We start from the raw sequence: 27,421 nt of genomic DNA, 5'->3' as shown, positions 1-27,421 counted from the left end.
AGAGGAACCCAATGAGTATTTCTTCCCCGATTCCGTTAAAAATTCCGAGATGCATAATAAGATGAAACCTATCCCTCCTCTTGTCATATTGTTTTCCTCTTTTCCTTTTTTTTCCCCCCCTTCTTCCGCCTATCTTTTGTTAATCGGCAAGATCTTGGTTTCCTTGTTGCGAGTATGTCATTGTCTTGTTAGAGAAAATGCAAAAAAAAAAAAAAAGAGCCTTGAATCGAATTCTCTGGCTGTGAAGCAACCTTAGGATTAGGAAAACAAACAAAAAGTGACCAAAAAGAAAAGCTCTAGCGAAGTGGTAACATGTCACACACTATGGCACGAATAAAGGTGAAATAAAGGGGTCTTATTTACAACGAAAAAGCTTCCTGGAGAAATTGACATATGCTAGCTTTGCTAGGAAGGATCTATAGGAAGGATCTAATTCATCATTTCATTTCACTTCGAAACCAGTTCACTCAACACAATCATTTGAAATGAAATGAAATGAAATCCAAAACAAATGCCGGGTTCGATAATTCAGCACTCCTCCTGCAAGCTATTCTGGTTAAATTAAAACCGTACGACAAACACATCTAGAGCATGAAACTGGTTGCGTCACAAGTGGTCATGAGATGCATGCATTGATGTGTTAGGAAAGTGTTAAAAAGATGATAAACCCCACAAACCCTAATGATGAAATGGGGGTGGTGTCCTTAGTTAGGGCATCTTTTAATATCCATCAGAGGCCTTGGAATTTTCCAAAGAAAAGTGGGTGTTGGGTTAGGGGATAAGTACTCAAAGGAGAAAACAAACCATGTGAGGAGTGAGGGGGAGACACACTCATCTTTTTTCATAAATCCAAAAAGAGAGAAGTTTGCCTTACTGTGTGACTCCAAAAAAGTCAAAATAGCATCAAAATCTTTAAAAGATGAAAAGAAAAGTCACCTCTGCTTTTCCAAAAGGAATACACCAACGTGCAATCATATATTCATCTTGTGGCCTTCATTTCACGTAAGCAAATATTAGCCAAGTGATACCAATTTTTACAGCTGCCAACCATCAGCTTAATTAGCATCTCTATCCAATGTGAACCTTTTTAAGGGATCATTTCTCGAAACATAAGAACCCCAAGAGACACTTTTACAGAGACAAAGTGCCGCGCCATGATCTTCTTTCGGACAATACGTAGTTGAAAATTTGTGATCATATAGATATTGCTTTTGGTTCTCCATGTCGATATAATTTTGGATAAGTTACGAAATTATATCCAAAAGATTCCTCGGCGAAAGCGACCAAGAGAAATAGAGTGGACGGCCTGCTATGGATAATTATTCATGTGGGGAGGTCCTCAATTTCAAACAACGTGGCCAGGTGCAATTAGAAAAATTAAGCTGTCAGTAGTGTACAATCGTTCAGGGCTTCGTAACCCATAAAAGCAGTTTCATGGATGCTTAAATGAGAATTATTCTCAGATTGAGAATATTACGTGGTATCATTGAAAATCTAGAATAGATGGAGATAAAATTATGGCATGTAAAACTTATGCAGAACGAGGATTTAAAATAAAAATAACGACTATGATTTTAAGTACCTAAGTATCTACCAATGTGGATTAATTTATTGGATTAATTTAGATAGTTTGACACATTAATCAGCGAGGTCTTGGATTTAAATTTTATGAACGCAAAAAATCAACGATTTGGAGAATCTTCCCCTTGATGAGCTGACCCATCTTGAATATTAATTAGTCGGGTTCTTTGAATATCCGAAGTAATAGGGTGGTACACCGGGGGAACAAAAAATAAGCAGCCTTCTTTTCTGTGGAAAAATTCATTAATCAGTGGCTTTATTTTTCTAGGGGCTCTGGCTCAGACGGGCCTTGTTGATTTTGACTAAAGCCCACTACGCCCATGGGCCTAGGATTCGCAATTCAAGTCACCGTGGTAGATTAAATCAAGATCTGATAGTATTAACGTGGAAAGGTTATAACTTCGCTTTAGGTGACATTTGGTCCGAAGTGATGAAACGAATGGAAGGATTCCAGATTGGAGATAAAAGCACGATAATTTTAAATAAACTATTTTATGAACATACGATGAGCTTTCTTATTGTTATTCAAAAGACGTTCAAACGAGATTAGAATCATGAGAAATCGAAAAATAACGACACCAAATATATGTGGTAAAATTCTCAAACTGATGGAAACATCCATGGATAGAACAAGAGTATCTACTAGATCGAAAAATCGAATATTACAACCGAGATATCACTCGTGTTTTCCAAGCTCTCTTACCGACCCGAACCTCACCGAGACGAATCTTTCCCGACTTCTCAATTCTCTCGCCTTTCTCACTCTAAAATCCTAGAGTTACAGAGAAAATATTCTCGAGAGAATTCCCGAAAGATCTCACCCAACACTCACCGTCCTTTGCAACATTGTACGCTTGAGTACAAGACTCACTTCTTATATATAGATACAGACCTCTCATATCTCAAAGATATCATAAATCCCTCTGGAATATTATATAGATATTTTCTTTTTAAATAATTTAAAGATATCTTAGAAATATCCCTAATATCTCATAGGAATGTTTCACTCTTCAAATGTTCAAAAGATACAACGAAATCCCTAGAAAATAGGAAATATATAGCCCATTCATCTTTTCGACCAATCTCGTCGTTGCCTACTGGGTCTTCGATTCTTCAGGTCTTTCGAGTTTAATGCGAGATATCTCCAACACTTATCAAGATTATACGAGCTTACTCAGTTACAATCTTAGCGTACAGCAACTAATGTAATTTTGATCATGGGACATCTATGCGTGATTAATGGTGCTCACGGGATTAATGACCTTGGTTGATTATAATCCAAGTTAGTACATCAACTTGCCAAAGGCACAAGGGTCTACGGATTCCCGCTGGACTTGCCCCACAAGTATAATCGTCTCCCGATGACTCCGACACCATTTCAATGGACGAGAGAACTGAAGCGATGAATGCGCAAAAGAAACCGAGGAACAGTAGACTTGTGGCAACGTTCCCCTCGTCAACGAATCTCTGCAATTCGGATTCATTTGTTGATAGAAGTACTGAACTTCAAAGGGTGGTGAACCGTTTCAGCTCAAATCCAATCACAAGACCCGCACTGAACCCCATGGCCAGAAAGATGCTTGTAACCTGAATGCTTAACCGATTAATTTAACCTGCCATGAGCATTGAAATAAATGTGGCAGGAAAAACATAGTACAATAAACATGTATATGTATATTAGGACCTTATCCCCGTACAAATCGAAGTGTTGCCAAAACCCACTTCTTGATATCCTTTCCTGTTTGCAGACGTATAGAGGCAGTTGCACCAGCTGTATGCCATCCACCGACCACGGTAGCCAGCATGAATCTGTGCATCGAAAATGGACAAGTTGAACATGATTCTTTTCCAAATCACGGTACGTATCGATATCTATCTATACGAGATGATGACACTGAAATCCTGCTTTTTCCCGACACTGTTCATGAAGCTGTCGATGGCCATTACAATGTGGGAAGCAGCTAGCAGCACGAAGGCGACAGACCTAAGTATCAACATCGAGAGCACTATGGCTTTCTGGCAGGCCATTTTATGTGGGGTCTAGCCGAATTTTGTTGCTGTTAGAAGTAAGAGATAAGCCCTTTTTATACTCTAACCACACACTAGCTAGGCACGTTGATAAAGAGTGATGTTTCTCTTGTTTATGTCAAGTAAATTTAGATGGTGGAAGCGATGTCATTTTCGGGTAGGAATATCCAGGATAGAGTCGCATATTCCGTCTCAGAGCCATCGTCGAGAGTCCCTTTGTTGTCCATTCTTAGTTAGACTGAAGGCGTCTAGGGTTTGGCTTATTCGACTGTCCACGATGAAATACAAATCAATAAGCGTATCCAATAAGATATAGAGATAGTCATTTTCGCGAAGAAAATTGCACTAAATGTTAAAAATGTGCAATAATAATAACTTCTGGGGTTAGAATATTGGCAGATAAGTATCATCGTCATACATTAAGGTATAAGTGTATGTCCATTTAGATCCCACGTTTTCTGCTAAGTGATTTTTCAATCAGATCCGGAAACAAATATAAGGGGGAAATTCTTGGGACCAATCACTGAATATTTAATCGACTGCTCAAGTATAAAACATTTACTATTGTACAAGAGTTTTAGATTTTGTACAAAAACTTTTTGTACAACACAAGAGTAAATGTTTTGTACTTGGGATAACTGAATTTTCAGTTGACTGAACCCAAATATTATCTAATATAAGGATGTCTCTATTGGTGACATTGAGCGCGTCTCATAAATAATACCTCGGGATTCACACAACAAAAACATCGGAAAATGGGATTTATAAGTTCGACATAGAATATTAACGCGGATTGATTCAAGTGGTTCAACACTTGTTTCTCTTAAATAAGGTTTTATATTTGAATTTTGTGAATGAAAATTTAAGATAAGAGAGTTTTACTCTTTAATAGACCGACTCGACTGTTAGTCGGGACTTACTAGGTTTTCCGATACCAAAGTATACATTGAAAGAAAAAATGAAGGATTCACATCCCTTTTGGGAACAAATCCATTCGTCTAAGATAGCATTCACCCTAAAACCAGTTTCTGAGGTTCTATAGGACAGGTCAGTTTCACGACGTTGTCTAATAAGTGTGCTCAAATGCCGAGAAGATTCCTAACTCGGAATCGGCGTTTATTTAGTCGCATATATTTCAGCAGAATTTTTTTTTTCCAGTAAAACCATAGAGATATTTAATCCTCATTTGGGAGAATCGGCTTGATACTTGGCTCGAGGTATAACATACTTTTTATATCTTTTACAGAAGTTACTTGATGTCGAAATTTTCTTTTCCTTCGAGATGTTTTACCTCATGTGGGATCACCAGTACCCATGTGATTAAACACGGATCATGCAGTTCTCCATAAGTGCATTGTGCCACCAACGGCTGCAAACGATAACTGTTCCGATGCGCGGGCTTGAGCGATTAGTTCAAAATCATTTCGACTTAGGTTCAAGGAAAAAGATGTAATTGGAGAATCACTTAGAGATATATGCTCCTTTTTTTCCTTGAGGAACTACAAATTATTATACTGCGTGAAACATACCAAACGAATAACCTTAAAAATCCTAAAAACCTAAAACCAAAAATAATTTCTTTTCGAATTTCAAAGACTAATTACAGCCGTCTGATCGATCAACCGGAGGGATTCCGATTACTTGAAGAATCCTCTGCTGCGCAGGGTGCGGTTCATGGACGAGAGGACCGAAACAACAGCCATGCAGAGGAATCCTCCCGCAATTAGGCCAGTCGCTATGCTTCCCCGGTCGAGGAACTTATCCGCCTTCGATTTATCCTCCTCCGCGAGCTGCAGCAAGCCCCTGAAGAAAAAGAATCTGTCGACATATCTCTTGAGCTCGAAGCTCACTGCGAATCCCGCGCCAACTCCCGAGGCCAGGAAGTAACTGATAATCTGTAGAAATTAAGATCCAATAAATTTCCACGGAAATAGCTAGGAAACCATGAGGAAGTTTAATTCCAATTTGATCTATCTGTACATTTCTCCGGTTTTAATGTATATCATTGGGACGGAGAGAGACTGACCTTGTCACCGTAGAAGTCGAACTCCGGCATGTAATCCTTGAGTAGGAGTCTCTTCTCGGTGTAAGCATAGTATACTGCAAATGGCAGCTGCAGCAATCCATAAGCTATTCCACTAGCCGCAGTTGCGAGCACATACCTGCATTTACGTGTCGCGTTCGGGATGTTGTTCATTTGATCACATCATATAGCTACTTCTACTTCATGCATTGAGAACCACGTCCGTGAAGCTCATATCAAATGACTTAAAAAGACCTTTTCCATGGCAGTACGCCCCGTCCTCAATTATAAGTGTAATTTAGCTTAAACTACTTTTGAGTTCACCGTCCCTCGATCTGTGAACAACATGAATAATAAACGTGACCATGTATAATTTTAGAGGGGAATTTTATACCTGTATGCGATGATATCCTTGAAGGTTGTTTTAGTCCCGTTACTGTCCGTGTACTTGTTCGTGATCATCAGGGCCATCGAAGCAGCCAGAAACATGGTTGCCAAGACCCTAAGCATCAGCATCGAGATCGCCGTAGCCCAAGCACTCGCCATTTTGTTCTGATCAAATCTACTATTTCTATTCTTTATCTTGCTCGGGTAATTCTTATGATGAAGACCCGTTTGGTCTCTTTGGAGAAGTCTTATATAGTGTCAACAAGGGGCTTGACGTCTCCTCGATATTGTCAAGTTTTTTTCAGACTCTTCCATGTTGTTGTTTAGGAGCAAATGCTAGGGAACCGGTGGGCCTGATAGAGTTTCTTGACGAACCAACATTGTTCAGCGGCTAAAATTGCAAACGACATATATATATGACAAACTAAACCGATGGGATCAATTGATGTAATGTGAAAATAAGCCGAGGCGACGTCCGGATTGCGATTTCTTGGTCAAGCTGGATTTGAACTCCATAGAAATATTGATAACGAATATAGACAGTCCGTCCGCATTGAGTGCTCAGGCATCGGCCGAGGAAGAACCAATTTTAGGTTGAAAGATTTTTTGGTTCCCAGTATTTTCGACCTTGGTTTCTTACTAGCAAGACAGAAAGATCGAGAAATAAAATCATCTGGTTTGTTTCGTTCTCAGTAGCCGTGAGAAGATATTTTTAAGATAATATTTTCATTCATATGCTCATATTACATTCGTAGGAAAATTCTAGCATGATTATGTGTCCCATGACACGGAATCCCCCCACCATTAAATGTTTAGTGAGCTGTGGAGTCCACATGCATCTAACGCTGGCGAAGCCGTGTCCCCATAACACGGAGCCATGCTAGCAAAACCGTACACTCATAGCTATGAAAGAATCATTAGCCAGACATAATAAGCGCATTTATTACCCTCCGACATCTCGGAGAGGGAAGGGTATGTGGCCTCCTACGAGGCTCCCACCCGCCCCTCTAATCTCCACTTAATTTTTTATTTAAATATATTTTTATTATTTTTTATATTTTCATTAATTTTGGAATATATTTTTTATGGAAAAAAAAATTTTGAAGGAAAAAAAAGGATGGTAGGACCAAAGCCAAAAAAAATGTGGCACTTTAGAAAAAATAATAAAGGTTTTGGACAATTCAAAATTGAGGATAAAAATGGTTTTATGGATGTCATGTTTGTCACATAGCATGCCAATTAAGTCTCAGCAAATATCAGCACGGACACGGTTATATCAGGGTCATAAATGACGTGATTTACTTTTTTTTTTCCTGTAAAGTAGGCTCATGGATCTAGATAAAATAAAAATCCTAACATAACTAATAAAACGGTACGGACTGATAATCCAATTAAGCATCATATCCGGTACCTCTTAGTTATCAGGCGAAAGCGAGGTCACTGCATTATACCTTCTTTTGATTCGATGCGGTTTTTATCTTTTAGTACTTACTAATTATAATTAATTAATTATATGCTCTATTAATTGTAAAATCTAATTACTTGAATTAATAACTCCTACTTCAATGAAGTAAGGACATATCCATATCCATATGTATAAGTAAAATTGTATGCTATTGTAATAAATGCTCTCTCATTAAAAGAAAAAAATATAAAAAATTAAGAGAATTGATTTAATCAGGTCAAACCCAATTATGTAAAGTGTAAACCCAATATTTTCTTGACTTATTAGAGAATGCCTAATTTAAAAAATAAGTGACAATTAAGTATACTAACAATTAATTATTCAATTAGATGTTAACCTAATTTCTATTGGTTTAAGGGTAAAATTATTGTAATATATGAAATTACGGTAATATAAAAAATTAATATTGTCATCAAATTTTGTACATAAAAAATACTTAACCAATTTGTTTTGTAAATATCTATTAAGATATGTATGTTATACAATTATTAGATAAATATATAATGCATTGAGGCCATTAGTTGGAAAATATTTGTCAAACCATTAAAAACTAGCCTAATTTTATTAAATGATTACTGCATAAAACTTCAAATTAAGTTTGAGCACATTATACTGTGTTAGAATGCAAATATATTTTAACTAATTTCTATTATTATAATGTCAAAATTATTGTAAATATGAATTTATGGTAATATAAAAAATAAAAAATATATATTTGAAATAATAATGTCATTAAATTTTGTATTTAAAAATACGTAATCGATTTTGTGTAAATATCTATAAAAATATGCATATTATACATTGATCGATTAGATAAATATATAATGCATTAAGACCATTGGTTGAAAAATGCTTATCAAACCATTTAAAGTTAGTCTAAATATTATTAATTTTGAACATATTTTATTGTACATTAAATAGCAAATAAGTTACAAAAATCAGAGTAGTTGTTATAAGAAAGGATATATATATATATATATGTATGTATGTATGTATGTATGTATATGTGCCTGTTAAAAATGAAAATATATATAAAACACCAAATGATATAAACACCACAAAAAATATAGAATTTTTAAAAATATCATGATCTTATAAAGAAAAGAAATTTATAACAAAACGCTATTAACTGATAATAAATAAAAAATAAGATTTAAAGATAGGGATGTTATAAATAATTTTTTAAATAATAAAATTATATTATATTTACAAAACTTGATATATGTGATAACTTTTTATTAACAGATAATTTTAAAATGTGATGCATATAAATTGAAATAGAAATTATTATTGTAATAAGTTTTATTAAAAAATTTGAAGATTATTATTTGAATATTTGAATTAAAAGTTGAAAATTATTTTTTTTATAAGAAATTTCATGTTCAAAAAAGTAAACACTTACAATAAAAATGATATAGATATATGAACATAAACTCATGCAACGCACATGACAAAGAAAGCTAGTATACAAGAAAACTTGGAGTCTTTTTTTTCCCCTTTTTTTTCTGAATAGTTGGCAAAAAATGTATAGTTTATGGACCAGATAACTCGGCTATATCTTAAACAAAACTAAAATATTGCAACATGGTGACCAGTATCGGACAATACCTGTTGAGCTATCCCAGCCGCACTTTACAAGTTACATATCTTTGGAACTACGTGTATATACTGGTATATCCTTTTTTCTTATTGATGATTATTTACGGATGCCATCCGTTCACTGGTGGGGTATTGAGCAAATATTTACGCCTTCACGACAAAGTGTGTAAGACAATGCTAGTTATATACGCAGTCGAAACCGGTTGAGCTTCTTTGCCATAGAATTGCAAAATGACATAAGCTTCCGGCAAATGAAAGCAAAATATATGGCCTACTAACTAGGGGTGTGCACAGGTACCGGGTATACCCGGAACCGGTCGGAACCTACCCGTTAAGATAAGGTACGGGTAGCTCATATTGAAAATAAGGTAAGTTCCGGGTATTAAAATCAGGAACCGGTGAAAATCGGTTCCGGTTCCAGTTCCTGCCTACAGGGTACCCGGAACCGGTTATTTATTAAAAAAAAGATGAAAGAGTAAAGTTATTGTCTCTTCTAATGAATCAAAACAAAGGCACTTTGTTATGTGAGATCGTATTATGGATGTTTAATTTTGTCGATGGATTGATGAGACATATTATTTTTTTGTTATTATGAATTAATATAAATCTTTGTTGATATTTTATTTGGCATGATTACTGATTATGTATGTGATATTTGTTATTTTATTTAGCCAGAGAAAAAAATTTACGGGTTCCAACAGGGTACTCGGAACCTGTGGTATAATATAGGTTCCGGATAGGTTCTGGTTCCATGATTCAACAGGGAAGGGTCCGGTTTCAAAATCTTGGACCCTGTCCTTTATAGTGTAAGATTCGGATATCGTGAAAAATTCAGGGTACTCGGAACCGATCACCCCTACTACTAACATTTCCAAGTCACCTTCATGATCCGTACGATAGGCTGAGGTATCCAAATAGGTAAAGTATGTGGGAGATCATCACCACACAATCAAAGAAGGAAAAATTAAATATTACCTAAAGAAAACCAACGTGAGTTGATTCAAACAGTTTTGCACTTGTTTACTTTAAGTAAGGTCTCGGATTTGAGTCTTGTGAATGGAAAAAATTCATACTGCGAGCATGTTACTCTTTAGTGGTCCAACTCGGCTTGAACTAGTTTATTCGGGGCTAATGGGCTTTCGGAAACCATGGTATACACCGAAAATATTACAAAGAAGGAAGAAGCAAAATAAAAAATAGAAGAAAGTGAGGATTGAGTATAATGGCACACTTGATTTTGACATAAAATTGAAAGGTCTTGAATTAATTCTTATCATTGTTTTTTCAGGGAATCGCTAAAATATCACCACGTACAAATTCTCCTAATTCAAAATTTCAATCTCATTTATTGAATAGTACTTTACAATTGGATAAATTATAACTCATACCCTTGTGAGCTTGATTTTGATTTAAGAGAATTGTTTAGTTAATTATTAGGAGGATATAACAATATTATTCTATTTCTTACTAAAATCGTAGATTTTTTTAAATTAAACAGAAAATAATATATGCAAAGAAAATAATTGAACATTTATGGCCTAGGTATTCCCTTTTCTTTTCTTTAATTAGTTATGACCTATGAAAGCTAGATCTCTTATACAACATGTGAACTTTCATAGTCTCACCATGAGTTTCTAATTAGGAGAAAAGAAATGGTCTAGTGCAGTGATATTATTACACTTACCCTGATCGATTTTTCCTTCTCTTAGAAGATTAAATAGGCTTCCAAATAATCGGAAAAAAAAACAGTATCATGGATTTAAAAAAAAAAAAAAAAAGAGCTTACCACCGCTTCTGGGAACCCCAATAAATTGATCTTATCCAAATAAATAGTATTTAAGTCCTTCTTGGTGTCTGATAACAAAAGAAAAGCCTCTTCTAATTTCCACCTATCTACTATATATAAAAGGGGAAAATATATTTATTTAATTTAATTACAAACGAAATCTCTCTAATAAAAGTCAAATCTAAAACATTTTGTTGTTAAGCGTGAAACTGTGTGCAACTATATTGTATTTTTTTTAAATGAGTAACTATATTATACTTATTTTCTTCAAAATTTTACTTCAAGTGAAAAATGAATCATGACTTCTTTCGTTTTTTCTGGAAAAGGTTTCAACAATCAGTTGTAAATGCCTTGAACAGGCTGAGCCAATGCATGAAGTTGCACTAACCAAGACATCTGGTCCCTTCTTCTATAAAACATTCTGGAATTTCCGATGTGCTACAGATGAAAACGAGGGTGAGTCCGAGTCAAGTGACATGCGGTCTCACCTAATAATTTAGAGTTTTCAAATTTGATTACTGTGATGGGATTATATTCGATTCTCGTTATTAGATTTTTATTTCATTGCAATTAGATTCATAATCCTTCCTTATAATTAGAAAAGAAATATTATGTAGGCAGCTGGTATCTATACCTTCTAAAAAAACTCTTGCCTTGGCCAACAAATTAGATCAACACAACAAGGGTTAATGGACCAACGGGAAATAGTAATTAAAATGCCATTTATCTTCGAGAGGGACGCCTTATAACGTGCCTTGTTAGGTATGTATTGTACAAGGGTGGTTTGTCTTGAACTGCCTGAATTTTTTTATTTTTTTTTCTATTGTATCAGTACTTCCATCAATAAAAATTATAACTATGATCATGGATGACAGGAAACGAAATGATTGAATCGAGTAAAAGTTTATCCATCGATAAGGGAGGCATTTGTCTGCCATAATTTACCAACTTACGAGGACTTTCTATTGATTTATCAAATTTAGGTCAATTTCTTTCTCCACCACCCACTTCAATATTTGCGGATTTGCTAAGCAAAATTTAAGATCATATTTGATAAGCAGAAATTAAATGAAATAATATGAAATGAATCTTATTGAATAAAATGTAATGGTATTGCGAGAAAATGATCTTTTTGTTGAACATGATATATGACACTCATATTATTAACTTTTTTTTTATAGAAAACATTAGAATTATTTATCGAAACATCATTCTATATATATTTTTAGCCATACGAATACAAAAGAAAATATATGATAATTGCGCAAAAAAAAAAGTTGAAATGAAAGAATGACCGTTACTTATCACTTCTGAGGGAATTCTCATCCTATCAAATTGAATAAAGTATGTTACTACGAGAGAATATCATTTCCAACTCACATAAGTGACTAAATGATGAAATAGAGTATAAAGATGGAATGTTCATCCGATTTCATTCTTGGATACGTGGGACGTAAGTGTCTTTAAAAACACATGTAAATCGGTCGCATTATGCATAGAGGTTCTATTTTAATCCCCACCACTTCATTTCCTATTTCTCGGAGATCACATCTATTGTGTTAGCGTTCTAATTCCATTATTGGAGAGACATATAGGTCATGAAAACACTCTCTAGGGCTCTTTAGTTTAGAAAATTCATTTTGGAGAAATTCCATATATATTGAGCATTTCTTCATTTCCAAGAAAATTCCTCTTCTTCATTTTTTTAGTGAAAAAAAAAAAGAAAAAGAAAAAGTGAGCATTTCTTCATTTCCAAGAATGCCCCTTGTCCACAGTATAAATCATCTCCACTTTTTTTTCTTTAGCTAAACGCCAGCCAGGTTCTTAATCTCCTCTCTCCCATTAAGCAGTCCACGGGAGAGGTGGGAGCATCGACAAGACCCATGGCCGAGGTGGCCCTTAGTTCCGGCCACAAGATGCCGCTCATCGGGCTAGGCACTGTGGCGATGCCTCTGCCGCCTCCTGAGGCCCTAACAGCCATCCTCGTCGAGGCCATTGAGGTGGGTTACCGCCACTTCGACACTGCTGCAATCTATGGCTCCGAGGAGTCCCTCGGTCGTGCTATAACAGAGGCCCTTAAGCGGAGGCTCATCAGGAGCCGCAATGAGGTTTTCATCACGTCCAAGCTGTGGTGCACCGACGCTGATCCAGCTCTTGTTCTCCCCGCGCTGAGGGAGACTCTAAAGTAAAGAAATCACATCACGTACTCTCGTTCACTGGCCGGCGTGGCCCTTCTTTTCGAGGTTTCAATATTATATTTGATGTTTCCTGCCGATATTAAGACTCATTTGAAACCTGAAATTCTAAAATCGACTGAAAAGCTCATCCAAACTTTTTGACATGCATGCATGCCCGTAATATACTATTTCCAATGCCAATTATACATCATTATTTGTTTTTTTTTTTATAACCATATGAATTATTGTGGACCTAGCATTACCTTGTTCTTATCTATGTCCATGTCATCATGCGAGAACTACCACAAAAGTCGTTTTCTTGATAACGAAAAAAACGCACGAATCCCTGCCTGCCCCTCGATCGAAATGTTAGTCTGTGGCAACTCAATAATTTGCGTATTAATTTTGTGAACATAAGGATTATTCACTGGCCTAGTCAAGGGAACGGTCAAGGTAAATAAAAGGATATATGGGATAGTCCCACCAGCTAAAATCGAATTCAAAATTGCTTGGTTTCAAGGGAGCATGTCGTTGCACTGCAGTACACCTTCAATCTCAATATATGTATTAATTACATGCTCAGAGAATGAGAGGATGGGTTTAGTGTAATTACACCCCACTCTAGACCGCTTCTCACCAATGAAATTAGCCATAGTTTATTCACTTCTTCTATCCCCTATTAGCTACGCTGATATGCCTTCCTTATATATAAGTGGGGAAAAAAATTGATGTATAGTTAAAATATTTAAAAGTTTTTTTTTTTTTTCAAAATAGGAGGTTGGGGCTAGAGTATGTGGATTTGTATCTAATCCACTGGCCAGTGAGGCTGAAGGAGACGGAGGGCTTCAACATCACAAAGGAAAGCCTGCTCGACTTCGATGTAAAGGGCACATGGGAAGCCATGGAAGAGTGCTCCAAGCTGGGCCTGTCCAAGTCTATTGGGGTCAGCAACTTTGGTCCCAAGAAGCTCTCCCAAATCCTCCAATTCTGCTCCATACCCCCTGCTGTCAATCAGGTACTATGATTGATTAATGTTATGAATCCCACGCCAAGTACATAATTACGCATAGGTGCCGTGCATATATGGCTCGAGAGATGGCATTGTGTGGGGATCAATGAATTTCTGTGAAACTCGTCTTCAGATGACGGAAATTCTGTGGTACATACACTTAAAATGCACATATATATGTATTTATTTGAAAAACTTTGAGTAATCTACTTATTATTCAAGTGAACTAAGCAAATAAGTAAATTACTTGAGATTATAAGTAATTTACCTGAAAAAATACAAGTAACTTACTTATACTAGCATCGTCAAACCCTATGTATTGTATTCCGACCCTCATATGTTATGAGATATTGATTGTTGAAATGACAGATTTACTATTGCCATCACGATTATAGGCTTGGGATTTATGTACCGGAGCGGGCAGCAAGGAGCAAGCTCCGTGATTGATCTTATGCGGTCTTAATCCGATAATGACTATACAGGTGGAGATGCATGTCGCGTGGAAGCAAGAGAAGCTAAGAGAGTACTGCAGGGAGAAAGGGATACATGTGAGTGCATGGTCTCCCTTAGCAGCTAACGGAGCCCGCTGGGGTTCCATGGCCGTCATGGACAGTCCCATCCTTAAGGACATCGCCGATGCCTGGGGAACCACTGTGGCTCAGGTAATAGACTATAATCTAAATCTCATATATTACGTTTGCTCATATACTCGGTCTATCAAATCGAGATTGAAGCCGGCATATTGAGCCTGTAGTGAACTGAAGACCAGTTTCAATAAATAACGTAGAATATATCTTGATCTCGCCAGAAGAAGATTATTGAGACTGATAATTCTACATATTGTTATAAGTGGCTGTCACTTGTGTTTAATATCCTAACACGGGGTGTCGAGCAGGTGGCGTTGAGGTGGGTGTACGAACAAGGCTCGAGTGTGATAGTGAAGAGCTTCAATAAGGAGAGGATGAAAGACAACCTTAGGATCCTCGAATGGGAAAAAGGACTGACAGAGGATGAGTTGGAGAAGATCAGGCAGATCCCACCATGCCAAGGATATCCTGGGGACATGTTCGTCAATAAGAGTGAGAGTGGGCCCGGTTACAAGTCGTTTGATGAACTATGGGAATAACTGAACTAGCATTTTACGCAGCCTTATAACTGATCTCTTTCAATTTAATTATATGTGCTGAATTTTTTAGTCTAAAGCAGTGTTATCAGACTCGGACCGGCCCGGGCGGTTCGACCGGTCGGACCGGAAACCGGACCTGTGTCCGGTCCGGTTACCTAAAAAACCGAAATTGCATAAAAAACCGGTGAACCTAGAAAACCGGCCGGTTTTTAAACAAACCCATCAAACCCATTCGAACCGGCCGGTTGATGGGTTCACGATTTTTAAGTGAAATCCGGATCTCCCGACCCGAGCCCGAAACCAAATTCGGTGTTCAGTCGCCCAAACTGAACAGAGAAGGATTGAATCGAAGAAAAAATCGAAAGCTGAAGTCTGAAGGTGAAAACCCTAGTCGGCGATCCTCTTCGATCTTCCTTGTTCTCGTCAGTGTCGATCTTCCTATCGATCTTCCTTCGATCCTCTTCGATCTTCGATTCTGCATCTTCCTTCGATCCTCTTCGATCTTCGATTCTCTTCGATCTTCGATTCTGCAAAGTACTTGACCCCCTCCATAGTCTTCATCGCCGCTTCTTCAGATCAGAGGACCACAGTTAACAAAGGTAATCGGCACTCTTTCTCTGATCCGTTTTGAGTAATTGATTTGCAGGGTTAATGTTCTAATTGATTGTGTTGCAATGTTTGCTAAAAGTAAGGCTGAAAAATTTGACTGAAGATTGGGTAGTTGCTGAGGTGATGGTGGAGTTCATCAGCTGGTCTTGATTTATTGTCTTTGGTGATTGGGTTGTTGCAAGTAGAATATAATCAGTCTTAATCCTGGTTAACTGTTGCTGATGATGCCGTGGATTCGATTTGCCTTTTTCGTAACAGTGTTTTACTGCTTTTGTTTTGCTAGAATACGATATGGCTATACCGAGAGGATAGCACGCACATATATTTACCGGTTTTAGTTAATAGTATGAACTTATTCTATGCAGCTGACCCTACCAGAAAATGCTTTGTAAGTAATACCAACTACAGACCCCGACTGAGATGCAAAACGGCTAAAGCAATTCGCATGATGCTTTATCACATCGCCAACACATAATTGCTCGCTAATATGAGTTGATTGTTTTGAAAAGCAGCGCCAGTTTCTGAACTTCTCTAATGCTCCGATAGAAGAAGAACGAATAATTATTAATTTTTCCATTCCAAAGAATATCATTTTGGTATACAAGAAATGGCTTTTATACCACATTTTCTGGCACATGCGTAATCAAAATGCTTCCTTTTGCTTTTCCTCAGCTTTTCATGCTATTCTTGAGATTCCGCACGGTCATCACAAGCTGTTGCCTCTCACGGTGAGACTAATCTACCTCGGCAAATCTGAGACTAATCTCCGAGTATCTCTCTTCCATATCTTTCAGCTATTTCTCCATGAGTTTGTTCCTTTCTTTGAACACTTTCAGCTCAGCCAGCAGCTCATTAATGTTGCAGTTGTCGTTCGTGTTTGAAGTGGATTGTTGGCTTCCTTTTTCTGAGCGGTCTTCTTCTTGCCTGAAGAAAGAGTGGAAAATGCTGAACATAGAGGCATAGACTATTCCGGATGATATACTTAAGCTTCATAAATATTCGGTTATCCCCAGAAGCAGAAAAACTAAATCTAACAACAAAGGTAAATACATACCTTCTGAGGGATGCTTCACTATCTCCGCTGGCAGCACTTTTGACCCCCTGCATATGATTGTCATGATTTATGGTGTCAGTCTGTTTCCAATGCGGACATTACGGAAAGAAGAGAGGGATAAAGAGAAAAAAAGAAACATGACTGATTCAGGAAGGAGGAACTAAGGAGGAAGAAAAAGAAAAGAAACAGCTAAAGAAATGTATAATGTACTGAGGAAAGGTTCCTCAAATATATTTCTAATTTTTATATTATTATTTTTAAATAATAAATATTTATTTATTTTTTAATTAAATATGCGGTCCGACCCATCGAACCCCGGTTGAACCCATAAACCCGTGACCCCATACCTCGGCCGGTTCGATGTCCGGTCCGGTTCTGATAACACTGGTCTAAAGTAAAATAAGTGTTGAAGTTAATTTTGTTTGGTGAGAGAAATGTTAAAAGTTTTATATTATTTGAAATTTCAGATATATAATGGCTACAAAATGTTTTTTCTTTTTTGTATTTAATAAAAAGTCAGGATTGAAATTTGCAGGGAAGGGACCACCATAATTAAGATCGTCAGCCTGTCAAAGGCTGCCGGCCACCTCGTCCAAACAATAATGGCCAAGGTCGCCGGCCACCTCGTCCAAACAATAATGGCCAAGGTCGGGGCCGTTGCTGCTCTCAATCATCCCTCTCTCTCTCAAATTTTTGAAGAGAGAGAGAAAGAGGGCTGATTGCAAGCAGTGATGGCCCCAATTTCAATCGCCATTGCTCAAGAAAAGTTGTCGATAATCGCTGATATCGCTAGTAATCTCAATTAGGACTGCGGTTGCCAGCGTTGGGGGCCACCGCTGCCTTCCTCACCTTAGTCCCCCTTTCTCTTCTCTCTTTGCTTATCCCAAAACCAAATGGGATTGATTTGTAAATCGCGTAAAAATTGAGAGGCACTGTTGCAAATATGATAAAAAAGGGGCCCCGGCTGAGCGATTCAGCAAATATATAAAATAACTTTTCAATCATTAAGTTCTTTCTTCATAATGAAATTCCAAAGTATAATGTTTGGGCTAATAGTTACTGGGGGCGAATATCATTTGTAGGAGAGCTTATGACGCGGCCTAATATCGTTCGGGTCTTTTTAGAATGACACATTGTCGCGGTGATTCAGAGATCGGGATCGTTGGATTGCGTCAGATCCCTATCACCATCCGAATTCTTTTTTTTTTTTTCTTTTTAATAGATAAACTAATCACCATTCGGATTCAAATGTAAAGATATGGTGTCAAGATTCATAATAGAATTTCGCATAGTCACAGTCATGATACGCCCGAGGCGGGCGGAACAGCAAAGGAGATGATATTTGAATAATCCCCCGCACAATTTAAAAACCAAAATTTGAAAGGAAAAAAATTATAATGCCCTCAACAATTTTTCCCCTTTTCAGTCTTTCTGATAGATTTATGATATTACATTTTCAATTTTTAGAAGCACATCTTAATATGTTGGGGAAAATCCTATTTACAATCGTCAAAATCAATCTAAATGTTTTTTATGCTTAATAAGGAAAAACCAACTCAAATGTTGGTTTACATATATAATATTATTTCTGCCCTAAAAAAAAAAAGGAAAAACCCCTTATTGAACGTCCTATATTGCACTCCCAAACAAACTATCTTGTTTATATATTTTTATTTTCTAAACATGTAGGGTATAGATGTATATGATTCACAAAATATATTAATATAGATATAAATATTATGTATAACATGTTATAAATATGATGTATTATATATTTTATATGGTATCGTTAACCCGCGAGTCATTTAAATTATTATGTATATTAAATTGTGTAGGATCTTATATAAAAATAGATCATATTTGTATTTCTAAGGATCTATTATCATATTTTCTTTTCAAAAAATGAATCTGATTATATTTTTTATAGACATGATTTGTTATTGTATCTACAAAAATTTTAAAAAAAAACATTTTTTACCGTATCATGCATATATATCTAATATATAGTCTTAATGACGGTAAATTGTGATTTATAAAATTTCAGAATTCACATATAATATATATAATAAAACTAAAAAGAAGCATAAAAATCGAGCACGTACGATATTCTCTGACGTTCGTGCTCTACCGACTGGTATATATATATAGAGAGAGATGCATGTATATATTTAGTGTTTTATAGGTAAGAAAGAAATTTGAAATTGAGATCACGATGAACTATCTATTATGATATTTGCCAGTTTGAAACATAATTTGATGAATAAAATTTATGTTTAGATTGCCTTCTATAGAACTTCTTTTCAAAAATATATATCTAGATCTAGATATACGTGGAAAATTGGAGGACGATATAGACAATTCATGCGATATTGTTTTTAACCCAAAAAAAAAAAACTAGTCTTCTCTCTATCTCTATCTCTATCTCTATCCTTGAGGATTTCTCCCTGCAAAACTCCTAAAATAAAAAAAGGGAGAAAAGGAGGTTCAGAATATATATATGGAAGTCTACATGCTTTTTTTTGATAGAAAAGTTTACACGCATTTTAAAGTGTAAAGACATAATGTCAAACGGGATACATTAAATTCTTAAATAATGTTTTAAATTCAAAAGTTCCTAGTCCATGATCATACAAAAAGTACTTTTTTCTGAGCTATTGAACAAAAAAAGTTTTTTTTTTCGAGAAACTAATAATGCAACTACCTCTACGCCCTAGAGCTCACATCGACCGGAACGTTTGGCTCTCCGTGCGCAATGGTTGTGGTGGTGCCGATGATGATGATGAGTGCCGCAGTCAGTGTTATCAGAACCGGACCGGATGATGAACCGGAAGGGGTACGGGGTCATGGGTTTATGGGTCCAACCGGGGGTTCGATGGGTCGGACCGCTCGTTTATTTAAAATAAAATAAATATTCATATTATTAAAAAAATTATGATAATTAAGATAAAAGTATGATGATTTTAAAGAAATATAACAATAGTATAAGAAAGTATCTATATTTAATATTTCTTACTTCAAAATAAATATTTTATTTTAATAAGTACTTAAAAGTAGAGTTAAAAGAACAAAAAAGTGGTGGTGGCTTGGTTGGTAGTATGCTAATATGAAAAGCAAGAGGTCATGAGTTCAAATCCTTACACAACCAACCAATTTTTACATTAAATAAGAAACCCATAAAAACCCATAGAACCGGCCGGTTTAATGAAATTTTGCTTAAAACCGGCCGGTTCAATGGGTCCGGCGGTTCAAAGCTGCCATTTCGGTTTTTAGGCGAACCGGACCGGACTTGGTGCCGGTTTCCGGTCCGACCGGTCGAACCGGCCGGTCCGGTCCGGTTCTGATAACAATGGCCGCAGTTATCGGCTAAAATGAGAACCGAGGAAAAAAAGAAAAAAAACAGAGAGAGAATAAAATAGAGATTGGATGAGGATCTACTAAAATGAAAAAGGTGTTAGTTTTTTCGGTAAGAGAGAGGTGTTAGTCAATTCCTTCTCAAGGGAAAACATCTAACTATAATCAATGGCCGGGCTTTGTCCGCAAGTGTGGGCTTTCGACCTGGGTGGCTCACTGGGCCTATTTTATGGGCATTATCTCTATTTCTAAGCCAGTTCATTATTCCTAGTGAGATGTTGTCTGTGAATTTCAAACCACTCGACTAGAGGTATAATTGGTTCACATAAAGCACAATTTATTAATTATATCATGTCTCATCATTATTGTATTCTATATCGTATCCACTAGAAAAAGAAAGTTTTTCCTTTCGGTCAAGAAAAAGGAGTTAAAAAACCAAAAAATCACGCTATACAATACAACGTTCGGCTTTTTCCAAACTATAAGTCATTTTTTAGAAATTATCTGAAAAAAGTTACACCCTTATTTTTCGACATAATATTAAAAAAATTTGTTGGGAACGGGATTTCAGGCTCCTACCCAATGCGGCTCGAAAGACCCAGCCCCGAACGAGGCCCAATCCAGTCATTCGCAAGACATGTCAAGCGCCCCAGCGAGGCCCACTCGCGAGGGCCTGTCAGTATGAATTATAATAGGAAATTTTCTATAACTACGGGATACGCTTCCTAATATATCAAGGTATAAGATATTGAAATATACCGAATATCTCATCATGATGGCAACGTAATCTATATCCAAACCATCTATAAATACATGCACTTTACATGTGTCTATGGTTGATCAATAATTCATTATTTTTTTGCATATTGATTGCCCACTTTGATTTAAGCGTCGGAGAAGGAAATCGGGGACCACCCCGATCTCCCATTTGTGTAGGTATTCATGACTAAACATGGGCTTTGAATCAAGTCTCCTTATCGACAAAACACATGTGAATCACTCGTGGTTTGGATCCAGATTTTGTGATCCTAACAAGTTTCAAGAACGAGCGCGCTATAATAACACGTCATTGTTTAAAAGTAAATTATCTTAAATTGATTTTCACAAGCAATTAAACCACAAATATCTCTTGCCAAGGCCGCATTACTACCCCCGCCATCCCGATTCGAGCGAAGTAAATTCACGACCACCTTTGAGTCGATCTCCAAAATGAGTTTCCACACCTAATTGCCAAAAGCCCATTTATGACAGGATTTAACCTCCCAGAGTTCAGCTGTGATGGAAGTAACAATACTGATGTTGTGTGCAAAGCCACCTAACCACCTGCGAACTCATCGCACCCTAGTCCTCAACACGAGCAGGAATTAACGGTGTTAATTTTGGAGTTCAGTTTGGACATTTGACATGATTTTATGAGACTCCTGGGGAATTTGTACTGAATAAAAATCCGCATATTAATTACACGAAGCTTACCACAGGTCCAGTAATATTTTCCAAGTCAAATTCTCATGGATTGATCTATAGTTATCGAAACTTCAGGAGCACTGCTGCAAATAATAAAAGTTATTTAAGTAGTTGAGCGATTCAGTCAAAAACATAGGTAAATTTTAAATTGCTTATGATCAAACATATGTTTTTCACTTATTAACTTAAGTCATTATTTTTACCATAATTGGAAGAGTTTTACTCCTTATTATTGGATTGAGCCAGCTCGAATTAAATTAGTCGGAGTCTGTTAGATTTCTGGATACCAAAATGCACATAAAAAAATATTGAAACTTTAATTTCAATACTTGATTTGAGTAATCAAATATTACCTAAAATTAAGACATAGTTTGTCACTCACAAAAGATGACATCAGTGAATTTCGAATCAATAGGTAAAATATGGACAATTCACTGCTGTAACAACTTGTGGTTACTGCATTCTAGAAATAAAACTCATTCTACCCAAGGAAACAGAATATATATTCTTCTCTTTTTATTTGAAACTTTTCCAAGTAGTAGTCAAAGCTTCCAAGAGCATATATACAGCTAATGCATGACGTCTCAGGTAAAAAAAGCTAATGCATGACGTCTGGACCCATCCAACAAAGACAGAAGATTTTAAGATACATTTTGGAATTGTCTATGTACGTGTCCAATTATTTCATTTATATGAAGGATAGTCAAACCCATTTAAATAAATAAATAAATAACATAAACTTTTGAATATTTTAAAGTTTTGGTTAAATTTTTCTTTCTTTTACTATGACACGACACAGAGAGAAAATTAAAATAAAAGATTTCAAACATATAAACCGTCACATGTTATGCAAAAATTTCAATTTATTTTGTCTCACTTTATTCTCATTTTCAATATATCTCGAAACCACATTTGTTCTGTGATTTAAGCTCTTGGCGGGACAAGAAGCTCTTCGAAGCATTTCTTTTTCTGATGAGATCACATCGTATTGGCATTTTTGTATTAGTTAAGACTAATTCTTATTTGGACGTATACTTTACTCTGATCACAAGATCGTTTCAGTAAATTTCAAACCCTTATACTAGAGATAATTAAATATCGCTTACGTCAATGCAATTTCCCAACTTCACCATCTCGACGTTGTCTTGGAGGCGACTTTTCACTTTAGAAAATATACCTTGAGTTCCAAGAGTGGGCCTATTCAGTATTCACTATCCACAATATAAATACACACGACTCCCACCATCAGCCATACACAATCCTTTGGGCAATTAGTATCAAATAATCCTGAATCCTGAAAATTAGGAATTCCATGGGAAACGTGGGAACACCGAGAAGTGCCATACCGGAGGTTCGCCTTAGCTCCGGCCACAAGATGCCGCAGATTGGACTAGGCACAGGGGCGGCATCTCTGCCGCCTCCACAGGCCCTAACCGCCATCCTCATCGAGGCCATCGAGATGGGTTACCGTCACTTCGACACAGCAGCAGTCTACGGCTCCGAGGAATGCCTCGGCAGAGCTGTGGCAGAGGCCCTCGAGCGGAGGCTTATCCGGAGCCGCGACGAGGTCTTCATCACATCTAAGCTATGGTGCAATAACGCTGACCCGGATCTTGTCCTTCCCGCGCTAAAGGAGACTCTCAGGTAAAGAAATCATGTCACGAGGGTTCTTGAGGGAATAATAATTTTACATTTGACCTTTCGCTGGCTACACCTAATAGTTAAACTCATCCGAAACCTTAAAACTTCAATTATCGATTGAGAATCAGTGGGAATAGACTGCGTCCTATATCAAAGTGAGACTTTTCTACCCCATTATTTCACTTTTTCTATCCCATACTAGGTCCGGATCTCTTAATTGGTGACCGAGAAAAATCTATGCTTTCAAAATATTTAAAAGCATCCGGATTCTTTTTTTTTTTTCATTCAAAATAGGAGGTTGGGGCTGGAGTATGTGGATTTGTATCTAATCCACTGGCCGGTGAGGATGAAAAGGGAGACGGAAGGCTTAAATTTTACGAAGGAGAGCCTACTGGAATTCGACGCAAAGGGAACATGGGAAGCCATGGAAGAGTGCTCCAAGCTGGGCTTAGCTAAGTCCATTGGGGTTAGCAACTTCGGCCCCAAGAAGCTCTCCCAAATACTCCAATTCTGCTCCATCCCTCCTGCTGTCAATCAGGTACGATTGATCCCTCAGACACTTGTTAACAATGTTTGGTTTTTCATGTCTGGGGTCCGGCGGACATATGGCATGCCGAAGATATGAAAATTTTCATCAAAGTTCTTATGGGACTGATGAAAAGTACGCTGAGGACGACGACAAATACTTACTGAATTTATACTTTGAGTCAGTGGGAATATATATCCGCCATGCAATGCATAAGCTCGATTGATGTATATGTGGTTCGTAGGTGGAAATGAATGTCGCATGGAAGCAGGAGAAGCTGAGGGAATACTGCAGGGACAAGGGGATACACGCAAGTGCTTGGTCTCCTTTGGCATCCAATGGAAGCTCCTGGGGCTCAATGGCCGTCATGGAAAGCCCCATCCTTAAAAGCATTGCAGAAGCCAGAGGAACCACCGTGGCTCAGGTAAATTCTTGGCTGTCCACTCCATGTCTAATATTACGTATGTACACAGTTTATCGAACTGAAACTCAGCGGTATTGAGTACAAAGGGGGCTCACACTTTTATTGTGGGTGCACTATATTTTTGCTTTCATATAAATATATATAGATTCTAATAGATTGAGTATCGAGCAGGTGGCGCTGAGATGGGTGCATGAACAAGGCTCGACCGCGATAGTGAAGAGCTTCAATAAGGAGAGGATGAGAGACAACCTTAGGATCCTCGAATGGGACGAACCACTAACGGAAGATGAGTTGGAGAAGATCAGGCAGATCCCCCCATGCCAAGGAGTTCGTGGGGACGTGTTTGTCAATGAGAATGGACCCGGCTACACTTCTGTAGATGAACTATGGGAATAACTTAGTTAATAGCTTCGTGCTCGTGCAGTAAGTGGGATTGATACAGTAACACAAGTCATCGACTTTAAATAATTATGAGATTTAGATTCGATCATTGTCAATAGAATCTCCGTGCTCATTTATTTAGCTTTTTTTATTCTTGTATTATGGCAATGGCCCTCCCTTATAACCGACCAAAAAAAGAATAAAATCATAGCTTCATGTATAATATTAGAATTTACACGTAAGGGCTTCGTTTGAAAGTGCTATTATGGCGGAAAGGTATTGAGATGAATTGTTAAAAAATAATTACTAATGTCAGTCTAAATCAAAATATTCAAAAGATATTAATTTAAAATTGTCGAAAGTAAAAATAAGTGACAGGTTAATGTTTGAAATATATAATATACGAAAGTAATTTCATAGGCACATTAATCTGTTGGGAAAACCATATAATCAATACAATGTTAATTCTTGTACCAAACATTGTTTCTACTTAAAGAAAAATCAACCCAAATGTTGGTTTACATACCAAATATTATTTTTGCTTAAGAAAATATGAAAAAGACCCTCATAGAACATCTTACCATACGCCCAAACAAACACTAAATCTTTATTTACATGCATTATGGCATTCCTGCTATTAATGTATATGTTTTCATATATATATATATATATATATATATATATTAATAAAAGAGAATCATGAATCGAATTGAAGATCTAAAAAATAGAAAGTAAGCGAGCATATGAAAATTTAGTGACAATTTCAAACCTGCTGATCGAATTCCAATACATAATGTGTAGTGTGCATGCATATCACCCGATTCAACAATCGTACTTCAAGTATGCTACATGCTGTTTCCCGAGAGGAACCCCCAGTTTGGGCTGCCCAGGCTCCGACATTTTCTCTTTCTCTCGGGGCAAAATTTGGGCTTGACCGAATTAATTACGACATGTTTTCAATTAATCTTTTTAGGTGTGAACTCTGATATTCGAAAGTCTAATTGGATCCCGACTAATCTAGTCGAGCGGGTCGGCTCACTAATGGTAAAGCTCTCCCAATGTGAATTTTTTGCATTCACAAAGACTCGAACCCAAAACCTTATTTAAGCGAAACAAACAAAGAACTGCTTGAACTAATCCATGTTGGTATTAATCTTTAACCCTGTAAAATTAATCTATCCATATGGAGTATAAATTCACCACAATATAACACAGTAACTTACTGTATTCTAGTTTGTACCCACTAAAATAAAATTCCTTCTTGTTCGGGCGGTGTTTGGTTCACGGATATTATTAGATTACGATGAATGATGAGTTGCTGAGAAAATAAGTACGAAAATGTCATATTTTTAAAAATGTTAGATTATCATGTTTGGTAAGTAAATTGTATTTTTGGAAAATATAAGTTAAAATAATATTATGGTATTTCGTATGAAAAATAGATTGATGGAAAAGATATGTAATTTTACTATAATACCCTTATTATATAATGTTTTAAGGTGAATAATATATAATTAAAGTTAAAATTGAAAAATAAGACATTAAAATCTATTTTTCAAAAAAAATTAATATGAATATATATATTATTTCTTGGTTAAAAATATAAATAAATATATTTTATTCAATTGCAAGTTCTTTTAAATAATACTACAATAATAATACCCATATATTAACTATTTAATTGTACGAATAATAAAAATAAAAACATTTATTTTATTTTAAATTACAAAAAATATGAAATATTTATAAAGAAATTCATTTTTATTTTTAAATAATAAAAAGTTTAATATATATTGTTTTTGGGAGAAAGCCTTTACCCCCAAGAAAATCACCCCTCCAGGTGGGAAATTGGAGGGACTGTTCGTGATTCCGAAAGTCCCACAAACCAAACCATGGATTATAAAATGCCCTCCATCTAGATAATAATATGCCCTCCATCTTGTCTTTAATTACAATTTTGCCCCTCAGACACGTCCAGAGCCTCCCAAGTCAGATGATATATCATCACTCTTCAAGCATAAAAAAATGTCACATGTTCTAACAGATCGAGTGCCAAGCAGGTGGCTCCGAGGTGTGTGTACGAGCAAGGCGCGAGCATGATAGTGAAGAACTTCAAGAAGGACAGGATGAAGGACAACCTTAGGATCATCGAATGGGAAAAGCAACTGACCGAGGAATTAGAGCTGGAGAAGATCAACCTGATCCCACCATGCCAAGGTGTTCGTGGGGAAATGTTCGTCAAGGCGACCGGGCACGCCCGACTACAAGTTGCTTGATGAACTCTGGGAATAACTTGATTGGTCCTACTAAATCGTTTTGTATATTTATAGCACTCTGCACTCATATATATAATTCATGAATACATTTTCATATTGACGACGTTATGAACTTCAGTACTATGAGTTATTCCGGTATTCAAGAGTAGATTCAATACAGTGTCACACCCTAACTTTTGATCTAAAACAAACAAAATACAAGAACAAGATATTTTTAGTAATATCCACGCCCTTAAATAAAATTTAGATGTTTTAGATTAGACTCTTATCATCTAGATTACATACGTTGTCTTTTGATTCATTTCTCATTAACAGGGTACTCTGCTTCCCCAGTCATCCTTCATCTTCAATGCAGATCGAAGATGAAACAAACTGAGTACAGATAGCTCCTTGAGTATGAGTCATTAATGAAGACTAACTATGGCTCTGGCTGTATTGGGAATACTATTGATTTTCTTCAAACAAAAGTTAAATGATACAATATGGGCCAGCAACCCCTAAAATGTCGCCCGAA

General features: G+C 36.5%; 3 protein-coding genes across 3 annotated transcripts; 2 read left to right on the top strand and 1 right to left on the bottom strand.

Annotated features, from left to right (window-relative positions):
• Window positions 1-5,074: 5,074 nt before the first annotated feature.
• On the bottom strand, window positions 5,075-6,382 carry LOC116214957 (CASP-like protein 4D1). Its single transcript, XM_031550488.1, has 3 exons — window positions 6,027-6,382; window positions 5,636-5,771; window positions 5,075-5,504 (listed from the first exon to the last, which is right to left on the bottom strand). The coding sequence occupies exons 1-3, from the start codon at window positions 6,176-6,178 to the stop codon at window positions 5,247-5,249; spliced, it is 546 nt and encodes a 181-aa protein (XP_031406348.1). The 5' UTR covers window positions 6,179-6,382; the 3' UTR covers window positions 5,075-5,246.
• Window positions 6,383-12,661: 6,279 nt separating this feature from the next.
• On the top strand, window positions 12,662-15,257 carry LOC116213040 (methylecgonone reductase-like). Its single transcript, XM_031547845.1, has 4 exons — window positions 12,662-13,054; window positions 13,821-14,061; window positions 14,538-14,717; window positions 14,951-15,257. Exons 1-4 carry the CDS (start codon window positions 12,753-12,755, stop codon window positions 15,179-15,181), a joined length of 954 nt encoding a protein of 317 aa, XP_031403705.1. The 5' UTR covers window positions 12,662-12,752; the 3' UTR covers window positions 15,182-15,257.
• A 7,673-nt stretch (window positions 15,258-22,930) lies between these two features.
• LOC116213376 (methylecgonone reductase-like) lies at window positions 22,931-24,851 on the top strand. Its single transcript, XM_031548264.1, has 4 exons — window positions 22,931-23,303; window positions 23,595-23,838; window positions 24,071-24,250; window positions 24,422-24,851. The coding sequence occupies exons 1-4, from the start codon at window positions 22,972-22,974 to the stop codon at window positions 24,644-24,646; spliced, it is 981 nt and encodes a 326-aa protein (XP_031404124.1). The 5' UTR covers window positions 22,931-22,971; the 3' UTR covers window positions 24,647-24,851.
• The last annotated feature ends 2,570 nt before the right edge of the window (window positions 24,852-27,421 follow it).

This window comes from Punica granatum, chromosome 7, assembly GCF_007655135.1.
Source record: "Punica granatum isolate Tunisia-2019 chromosome 7, ASM765513v2, whole genome shotgun sequence".
NCBI classification, from domain to species: domain Eukaryota; kingdom Viridiplantae; phylum Streptophyta; class Magnoliopsida; order Myrtales; family Lythraceae; genus Punica; species Punica granatum.
This window is presented reverse-complemented; position numbering and strand designations above follow the sequence as displayed.